The sequence below is a fragment of the Lontra canadensis genome, unplaced genomic scaffold (genome assembly GCF_010015895.1).
Source record: "Lontra canadensis isolate GAN:19392208 unplaced genomic scaffold, GSC_riverotter_1.0 scaffold54, whole genome shotgun sequence".
In the NCBI taxonomy this organism is placed as follows: Eukaryota; Metazoa; Chordata; class Mammalia; order Carnivora; family Mustelidae; genus Lontra; species Lontra canadensis.
Window position 1 is genome coordinate 13,308,528 of NW_022631048.1, and position 9,510 is coordinate 13,318,037.

General features: G+C 59.9%; 1 protein-coding gene across 1 annotated transcript; it reads left to right on the forward strand.

The window, feature by feature from the left end:
• Positions 1-3,665: 3,665 nt before the first annotated feature.
• LOC116877888 (nudC domain-containing protein 3-like) lies at positions 3,666-9,233 on the forward strand. Its single transcript, XM_032874937.1, has 3 exons — positions 3,666-4,135; positions 8,292-8,605; positions 9,080-9,233. The coding sequence occupies exons 1-3, from the start codon at positions 3,944-3,946 to the stop codon at positions 9,231-9,233; spliced, it is 660 nt and encodes a 219-aa protein (XP_032730828.1). The 5' UTR covers positions 3,666-3,943.
• Positions 9,234-9,510: the final 277 nt, after the last annotated feature.

A 9,510-nucleotide genomic window follows, 5' to 3' on the forward strand; every position in this document is an offset into this window, starting at 1 on the left:
TCATGCTTGACATCCGCTTTCTCGAGTTTCACAGGCTACGCACGTTAGATCTATTCACGGGGGCCGTGTAGACCTGCCCAGTCCTCATGGCAGTGGCCCCACTGGGTTCCCCTGTGTGAACCAATGCAGTGGTTTCATCCCGTCCCCTTGCTGGTGGGCACATTGCTCCCAATTACTTTACCACTCCAGCTCCATAATCCCTTATGTGGAATTCCCAAATCCCCAAGTCTCTGGAAATCTAGTTTATCTTCCTTCTCTTTTGTAAGTTTGGGGCAAACTCATTTGGTGACAAAAACTGACCAGACAAGGTGTGTCTATTTATACTCTTCACGAATGGGGTGTTATACCCTTTGGCGTCCTTGACAGGTGTGGTCAGGTGTCGGGCACACGGCGAGCCTGGTTCCGCTGTGTATAGCCACAGGCCCTGATGCGGGGTAATACCTAAGGCAAGGTGAGCATCATGTTACTTTTCTAGAAACCTAAATCCTGAAATTCATTGCACCTGTGAGATTTCAGGTACAGAGCAGGAACCTCTATGAGGCTGAGCATGGATTTGTACATCTCCTTGTGCATACACGGGAGGGCTACTTGGAGGTGGTGTTGGCGAGCTAAGGAACAGGTACAGATGAAACGTGCCCAGAGCGGCTGCTCTCTTCACACTCCCACCAGCAGCGGATAAGAGAGCCTCCCTCCCTGGACCCACACCAATGCAGCACATCCCACTTGCTCTTGGTGGGGAAGGGTAGGATTATGGGTGATTATCATTTTTTAAAAAGATTTAATTTATTTATTTGACAGAGATCACAAGTAGGCAGAGAGGCAGGCAGAGAGAGAGAGGAGGAAGCAGGCTCCCAGCTGAGCAGAGAGCCCGATGCGGGGCTCGATCCCAGGACCCTGAGATCATGACCTGAGCCGAAGGCAGAGGCTTTAAGAGGCCCACTGAGCCACCCAGGCACCCCGCAAACTTAAAATTTTTAAAATAGTTTTCGATTTACAGAAAAATTGCAAAGATAGTACAGAGAGTTCCTATAGGTCTCACACCCATTTTACCTTATTAATATATCATATTAGCGTAGTACCTTTATCAGTGCACAATTCATAAACCAGTATTAATAACGGCTAAGCCTACCTGATGTCCCTCTTTCTGCCCCAGAATCCCACGCAGGACAACACATGACATTTACTTGTTATGTCTACTTAGGCTCTTGGCTGTGACAGTTTGTCAGACTTTCCTTGTTTGTGATGACCTTGACCGTTAAGGAGCACTGGTCAGGAGTTTGGTAGAATGTCCCTCAAACGGGGCTTGTCTGGCGTTTTTCTCCTAATTAGACTGAAGTTATAGGTCTTTGGCTGAGAGACCACAGAGGTGGAGCGCCCTTCTCAGCAGATTATATGAAGGGTGCCTGGTATCCCTGTGCCTTCCCACTGCTGGCATTGACTCTCGTCACCTGGCCGAGGTCGTGTCCGTCAGGCATCTCGGTACAGTTACCCTTCCCCCTTCCATGCTGGTTTTACGGTGCTATTTGGAGGGAAGTCGCTGTGCACAGCCTACACTCAGGGAGAGGGGTGTTATGGTCCATGCCCTGGAGAGCAGAGTACTTACATAAATTATTTGGAATTCTTCCCGACAGGAACATTGTCTGTTTCCTCCCATAGGTGTATTGTTCAGAGTGATATATACTGTGTGGACTCACGGGTATTCATTTTGGGGGGTCTCTCTGTGGGCTCCTACGTCCCTTTGCCATAACCCCATCATGGAGGGTTTTTCCTTTTTCCTTGCTGCCTGGCGAGACTAGCAAGTTGGTCCAGGTTCAGCTCGTATACTTTCTGTTCCAGTCCCAGAATCAGCCATTTCTCCAGGGAGTCTTGGCCCTTTGGTTGGAGATGGGATTCGAACCCAGGATCTGGTGCTCTGTGTGCACTTTGCTGCTGGGGCATTGTTGCTCAGTCGAGAGAGCAACGAGATATGTGTGTGTAAACTGACACATGTATGTGCCCATTTCTATAAATATTTCTACCTGCAGCCATCTGTAGCTAGACAAAGCTAAACCTGGTTCATGCTGATGCCTCCAGCTCTAATTCACCGTCACACAAATCATTCTAGGCTCCTCCTGGCTTCTCCGTGAGCTCCCACGTCAGCAGTGAGAAGCCTCAGTCCACCACCGGCACAATCTGCTTCATTGTTCACCTCCCCTGTATGTGGGTCATGTTTTCAGAGATGACAGCCTACACCCCTCCAGGAAACACCTTTAGGGTGAAGCGTCTCTTTTTAGCTCCCTTTGCCTTTAGCCTGAGACTCCACTCATTTCCAAGGTACTTAGGTCCACATCTTTTTCTCCCAGCCCTGTCAGTTGAGTGTCCTTCACATGTCTGTGATGCGACAGTCTGCATTCCGACCTGGTGTAGGAAACCATGCCTGTAAGAGATCCAGTCAAGGTTCAGGACAGACCGATGGGTGTTCATGTGACAGTTAGCAAACATTGGTGTTTCAGATTCCATATTACCACTGTTAAGAAACTACCCCTGTGCAATTTCGATTTCAAAAAATAATGCTTTTATTTGAAAAGACGATGAAAACGCTCCTTTCCTTTCCAACTACAATCTATGTAAGGTGCGATTTCTTCATGTATTTCCATCAAAACAACATATTGCAATGCAGTGAATGCAAAAGTTCCGAGAATCTTGCTGCCTTCGATGAAGCCTGAGATTAAAGGGATTTGTGAAAATGTAAAACCATACACTTCTCAGTAATCCTAATTGTTCGAAGAATATTATTCCTTCATAAAAATGTTAGCATGTCATGTGCTTTTTGTGGTTATTTAAAAACGAATAAATATTTAAAATTTGTCAGTTTTAATATCTGAGATGGTACCTATCAATAAGAATGTGACACAGAGAAGGTCTTTGGGGTCTTCAATAAATGTTAAGAGTGTAAATGACTCTGAGAAGTTTCAGAATCACTGCCCGAGGGCAATTCTCCTGGTTCAGGCTGTATTTGCAATTAATTAGAGCCCGCAGGCTATGAAGATGCACGTTCATTTGTAGATTTTAGTCCAGCGGAGATGCAAAGCGTTTCTGCCCGCTGGAGTACCTAAGCCACGGTCGCGTCCTCCCGCGGGCCACGGCGGGCCACGGCCAGCTTTGCGCCCGAGCTGACGATGTCGCGGTTTCTCAAAGCGCTCATAAATGCCCAGCTCCTGCGCACGCTCCTGGAACCAGTCCTACCCTGCGCTACTTCCCGCAGGGTTCGGCCGTCGGAGGGCATCCCCGGCAGGTGCTCGTCCCGCGTCTGACCGGCGTCGCGGTCGGAGCTAGCCAAGGCCGCACTCGGGCGTACCCTGAGGACTCGGGGTCCGGCGCAGACGACGCGCCCACGAGGGCGCGTCATACAGCGTGCGTACGGGCATGGCACGACGAGGGCACGGCAGTGTGCGCGCCGCTCCGAGCTCCCGCCACTGGGCACTCGCGCACGCGCGTCTTCACGCGCTCACTCCCAGCGCTTCTAACGCCACACGCCGGCGGCGGGGACTCGGGCCGCCCGGTACCCGCTCTCTTCACGGAGAGGGGCGGTGCCCCCCTACCACGTGACAACACCGGTCTCACGTGACGCGGCCCGAGCCACACCCCTTCCGCCCGTTTGCAGCATGGCCGCTAGGCGCTCTCGGTCCCGCCATCCCGGGCCTTCTCGCGCCTAGGAGCCACTTCTGGGCTCGCGTGTGGTTCTCCGCGAGGCTGCCCCGGAAGGCCGGCCGGGAGGCGGGGGCGGGGCTCGCGGCGGGGACGCCCGGTGCGCCGCGGCCCGGCCTGACGAGCGGGGGCCGGGCGGGCGCGGACCGGAAGTGGCGCCGGCGGCGGAGCCGTTACCGCAGCGTGCCGGAAGTGGCCGTGGGCCGGCGTCCGGGCCGCGCCCGCAGTGAGCAGAGTCTCCGCGGCCGGCGACGCCATGGAGCCCGGGGCGGCCGAGCTGTACGACCAGGCCCTGCTGGGCATCCTGCAGCACGTGGGCAACGTCCAGGACTTCCTGCGCGTGCTCTTCGGCTTCCTCTACCGCAAGACCGACTTCTACCGGCTGCTGCGCCACCCGTCCGACCGCATGGGCTTCCCGCCCGGCGCGGCGCAGGCCCTGGTGCTGCAGGTAGCGCGCGGCGGGCGGTGGGGCGGCCTGGAGGGGGGAGCCCCCCCGCTCCCGGCCTCGGTTCCCCTCGGGCGCTTCCCCGGCCCCGCCCCCCGCGGCCGCGAGCTCGCAGGGACGCCGCTGGGCGCGGGAGTTACTGCGTGCGGGAGCCGAGCGCCCGGCGCGCCGGGGGTCGGGTGTGGGCGGGAGCGGTCGCGGGGCGGGGAGGCCAGGGGTCCGGCTGCGGCGCGGGCCCGGGTCGCCTCAGCGCTGGGCACCGGGGCCGGGGCGGGGCTGGCGCCAGAGCAGGTGTTACCGACGGAGCGTGCGTCGTCCGTCGAGCACCGGGCCCGGGGCCGGGCTCTGACTGGGACGCGCTCGCCGCCGTCCGGGGGGTGACAGAGCCGTGCGGGGTCGCCCGGGGTCAGAGCCCTTGCCGGGAACGGGGCAGGCGGCGGTTCGGAAGTCAGAGGACCGTCTTGCGGGCGAGGCGGGGTGCAGCTGCCGGCGGGCCCCGCAGAGGAGGGAGCTGCTGCCGGCGCCTCCCACAGCTCCCGCGGCGCTTTGCGGTTTGCGGGGCTCTGGCAGATGGTGCTCCTGGAGTCCCGCAAGCCGCCCGCGGCCGGCTGTCCTGCTCCGCGGTGCGCGTGTGGAGAGCAGAAGCTGGGTGTCGCGGGGCCCGCCAGAAAGGCCCCTCGGTCCTGGTGCTCCAGCGGCCCAGGGCCAGCCGAGTGGCGGGAAGGCTGCGGGATGGCTTCTCAAAGGCCGTGAGGGAGGTGCGGGTGGAAGAGCCGCGGTGCGGTGAGGGTGGCCGCCGAGGTGTCTGTCCAGCGGGCTCAGGTGATCTCACCGCACTCCTCCTGGAGCTGGTCCCGGAGCCCCGGGGCTCCGCGGTCGGCTTCCGGCTCCTTCCGCGCTCTTACTCGGTCCACTGCTGGGTGGGAGAGCCTCCGAGGTTTGCAGGAAGGGTGTTTGCTGAGCAGCTGGGGGGCAGCCCTTGCCGTCTTAGCTGTTCCTCTGTTTAATCCCACGGGGCGGAAGGTTGGTCTTTGCCCTTGTTCGACGGTGATGTGGTCGCAGTGTAGGGTAGACCCGTTTGCGCGCCTCCGACAGGGAGGGTGAGTGGGAGATGGCCTGTGGTTTCAAACCCGGGTGACGGGAGTAAGGACAGTGTGGTCGCTGAACTGGCCCTGCGTTGAGGGCGAGAAGCGTAGTTTTAGACAAGTCGGAACTGCAGACAGAAGTCCCCGCGCTGGCGCTGTTGGAAGCGCAGGACAGGGTGTAGAGGAGATGAGGAGCCAGAGCGGTGTGAGGGAAGAGCTGACCGTGGAGGGCAGCACCTTGCGGGAAGACCTCAGCGGAGGGACGGGAGATGCGGGGGGCTGCACGTGCGGTTGGGGGTGAAGGGAGTGGGCAGAGCGGAAGGTTCCGTAGAAACCCAGGGGCCGCTTCCCAGCGTTTCTGCAGTTGGCTCCCAGCAGTCTGCGGTGCCGGAGGACCTTTGAGAAAGCAGGTGTGCCCGGGTCTTTGTCGGGCCGCTGAGGGCCGGTCCTGAGCTGCTGTTCTCTGCCGGGTGCCCTGCGCTCGTCCTGGGTCCAGTCTGAGAAGCCGGTGAGGCCTGTTGCCCGAGCATCAGGAAGGCCGGCTCCTCCTGGGCCTCGCTGAACCTGCCGGGAGAGTCTCCTCCGTGTCAGCAGAGGGGCTGGCGGGAGGTCACCGCTGTCTGCGCCCTCCCCACGTGCTGCGCTTGCAGAGCGCGGCCGGGCCGGTGGCAGGTTGGATGAGTGTGGAGGGGCAGCGTGGGCAGAGGCCGCGGACTCCGCGAGGAGCGTCGGGCCCTGCGTCCGGGAGGTCCGGGGGCTGAGGGGACAGAGTCCTTGCTGTCGGTTTTTTACGTGGAGTCAGGATGAAGGGCTGGGACGTCAGGAGGATGAGTGGCTCTGAGGACGCAGTCAGGTGTCCTCAACACCGGCATGAGAGGTGCGGCCAGGGGCTCGGGTTCCCGGAGGGAGTAGAAATGGGTCTGGGTCGATGCCTGGTTTCTGCCTTAGCACGGCCCGTGTCTTCCTCTGCACGCATGGCCTTCCGCGGAGCGCCGCTTGCACGACCGCTCACTTGCCTCTTCGCTGGCAGGACCTCCGGCGAGTCCCTTAGCTTCTCTGGGCGTAGTTCTTCCTCGTCTTCGAAGCGCCAGTGCTGCCTGCCTTCCTCCCAGCATCTCCTGAAGGCTGTGAGAGAGGGTGAAAGCGCGTGGCGTAGTTCAGTAGTTAGCGACCTTCCGGTTTGTCTTCCTGCTCCGTGCAGGCAACGGGACGGTTTGATAGACAGGTGCGTTCTGGCTGCTTGGAACGGGGCCCCTACCGACCTGCCAGCACTTTCTGAGAGCAGCTTTACGTTCAGGGCCCAGCGGAGGGGCAGGTCCAGGGTTCCTGAGCGACTTCCGTCTCGCCGGCCCTTCCTGCTGGCAGCATCTCCACAGAGGGGCCCTTTGCTGTGTCCACGAACCCGCCCGCATTCCACCCCGGACACCCGCACCTTAGTTGGCATTAGGGTTCAGTGTTAGTGCTGCTCATTTTCCGGGGTTTGGACGAACACCTAAAGATAGGTGTCCGCCACACGGGGTGTGTTCACTGCCGGAGAAATCGCCCGTGCTCCCTGCTCATTCCTCCCTCCGCCCAGCCCCGCAACCGCCGCTCTTCAGCGTGTCTGTAGTTTTGCCTTTTCCAGAATATCCTGGAATTGGAATCATGCAGAACACGTATAGGCTTTTCTGATTGGCTTCTTTGACTTAGTATTATGATTTCAGTTTCCTTTAGGTCTTTTCGTGGCGTGATCGCTGGTTTCTTTTTGGGGCGGAGTGATAAGGCTGCCGTGGTCTTGGTGGACGGTTCGCCTGCTGGCAGACAGCTCGGTTGCTTCCGTGGCATTTAGGAGCGGCGCTGCTGCAGCAGTACCCGGGGCAGGTTTCTGTACGGATGTGTCTTCAGCTCCTCTGGGTGGGTAGCAGGGGGCAGGCTTGCTGAATGGACTGGAACAGCCCCCCGCCCCCCCACGCAGCCCCTCAAGGAGGCTCTCCCAGCCTTCCCTTCTCCAGCTCCCGCAGACGGCCCTACCTTTCAGCGCCGCAGCCTGCCCCCCGGTAGTCTGCTGGCCAGCGTGAGCTTTCCTTCGGGGTCTGCTGCAGAGTCCTTCCTCACAAGGAACTTCTGTAGGTTTCCAGGACTGGAGTGGGCGTCTGCGTGCTCGTCCTCCTCACGGCCCCTCCCGTTGGTGCTGCTGCGAGAGGGTCTGTGCCGTGAAAGGTGCACACAGAACGCGTGTTTCCCGTGTCCTTTGTGGGTGGAGAGTCCCAGGACGTGTATGGATGTCACTGTGTCCCGGGGAGGGCTGGTCCTCACACCGCAATGGCGAGTTCTTAGAGGGTGGGATTTTTTTGTGTTTCTCACTCATCGTAGGCACATGCGGTGGTTTCTGGAGTTGATTGCCACGTTCTCTTTCTTTCTTTTTTAAAGATTACATATTTATTTGTGAGACACACTGAGCACAAGCAGGGGGAGGGGTAAAAGCAGAGGGAGAAGCAGGCTCTGAGCAGGGAGCCTGACGCAGGGCTCGAGCCCAGGACCCCGGGATCCTGACCTGAGCCGAAGGTAGAGGCTTTGCCTGCTGAGCCCCCAGGCGCCCCCACTGCCAGGTTTTCTGAGAGCCACACCTCCTGTGCCATGTGGGAAGGCAGTGGCAGCTTGGTTATGCTGCTGACACTTTGTGTTCAACTCGATTCCCATCTTCTCTTCTCGAGTTTGAATTGCTGGCACCTTTGCAGCTCTTGGTACCAGGACAGTGTGTTCTTTCCCTGGCAGACAAGTCTTGCTGGGCACTATGACAGAAAGGACAGGGAGGCCACGTGGTGACGCCTCCTCTAGACCCCAGTGTCCGGCTCGTGGGCGCGTGGATACCGTGGCTTGCAGGGTTTTGCTTCTGTTGCTCTCGCAATGCCTGTCCGAGACTGCTTTGCGGCGGCTCCTGGTCAGGTTGAAGCGTCTGTGTTTTGCTCGTGGGAAAGCATCACAGTTTCCTGTTCGGTCACTCTGTTCTGAGCCGGAGTTCGGTACCTTCCTGCGGCGCGCGTGGTTCCGCCCTGGGCAGGCGGACTCATTGATGCGTTGCTGTTTGGTTCTAGGTGTTCACAGCCTTCGAGCACATGGCCCGGCAAGACGACGAGAAGAGGAGGAAGGAGCTGGAGGAGAAGGCCAGGAGGAAGGAGGCCGAGGAGGCCGTGGCGGCGGCTGCTGAGCAGGAGCCAGTCCCGGCCCCGGGACAGGAGGTGGAGGTCGGCCCCGGGGCAGACTCAGGCGGGCCTCCGGGTCCACTGGGCCCACGGGGTGCGGGGCTGGAGGTGGCCTCCGGCTCGGAGGAGGCGGAGCCCCCAGGAGCTCAGGCGGGCGCCGCGGGACTTCCGGAGGATGCCCTGGAGGATACCCCGGCTCTTCCCAGGTAAGAGTTCTCCTTCACAGCTGGTTGCTCTCGCGCTTGGTTTCTGCCGGCTCCGGGCGCCTGTGGTGCCCCACCCGCTCTGTCTCCGCGTTTGTGGCACAAACGGTGCTTTGGTTACACGGGGTGGGAGGTCACTTGGCTGTGGTCTTTTTTTCCTCCCTCGATGGCAAAGTAATGAGCCGCCTTTCGTATGGCCAGTTCAGAGCCGGGGTGAGCGAGAGCGCGGGTGCCCAGACGCTCTCCCTGCGACCTGCCCGCCGTGTGCGGCTGGGGCTCGGGGGCTCGGCTCCGTTCTTCTCAAGGGCGCGCTGCTGGGCTGTGGGCCCCGGACCTTTAGGTGGGATGGGGAACCGTGGCCCCAGAGTCCCCTTGGAGACTGCCACTTGGTAAACGGACTCCTTGGCACGCAGCGTTCCCTGTGGCTCAGTTTTCACCTCTGTAAAGCGAAGGTGAGCTTGCTGGCCCCTGCCTCAGGCTGCTGCGGCGGTCCGTGCGCCCGGGGTCGGTCTGTGAGCCCGGGGCCTTGCGGCTGGGGCTTGGCTGCTGCTGGCTTGCCTTGGATCCGGCCCTGTGGGGCTCCTGCCTCCCAGTGCCACGCCGAGTCGTTCGCGGGCCCACGTGGGCGTGAAGATCTGCTTGCTCCCGTGTGCGAGCTGTGGCGGTGTCTGAAAGGCAGCCGGCTGCTGTCCGCCTGCTCCGTTCTGGCACAGTCCGCCGTCTTCCCGCTCCCGCTGTGGTCCCTCCTCTGGCTTGGCTTCCTTGTGGTTCTCTGTGCGCGCTCTGACCTGTTTTAGTTCTCTGTGGTTCCTAGACAGTGAGGCAAAGCCGGCAAGCTGCGGGGTCCTAAAACGCAGGGGGGTGGGATACACTGGGTGAAGTTGATGTGGGGCAGGAGTACAGAGGCG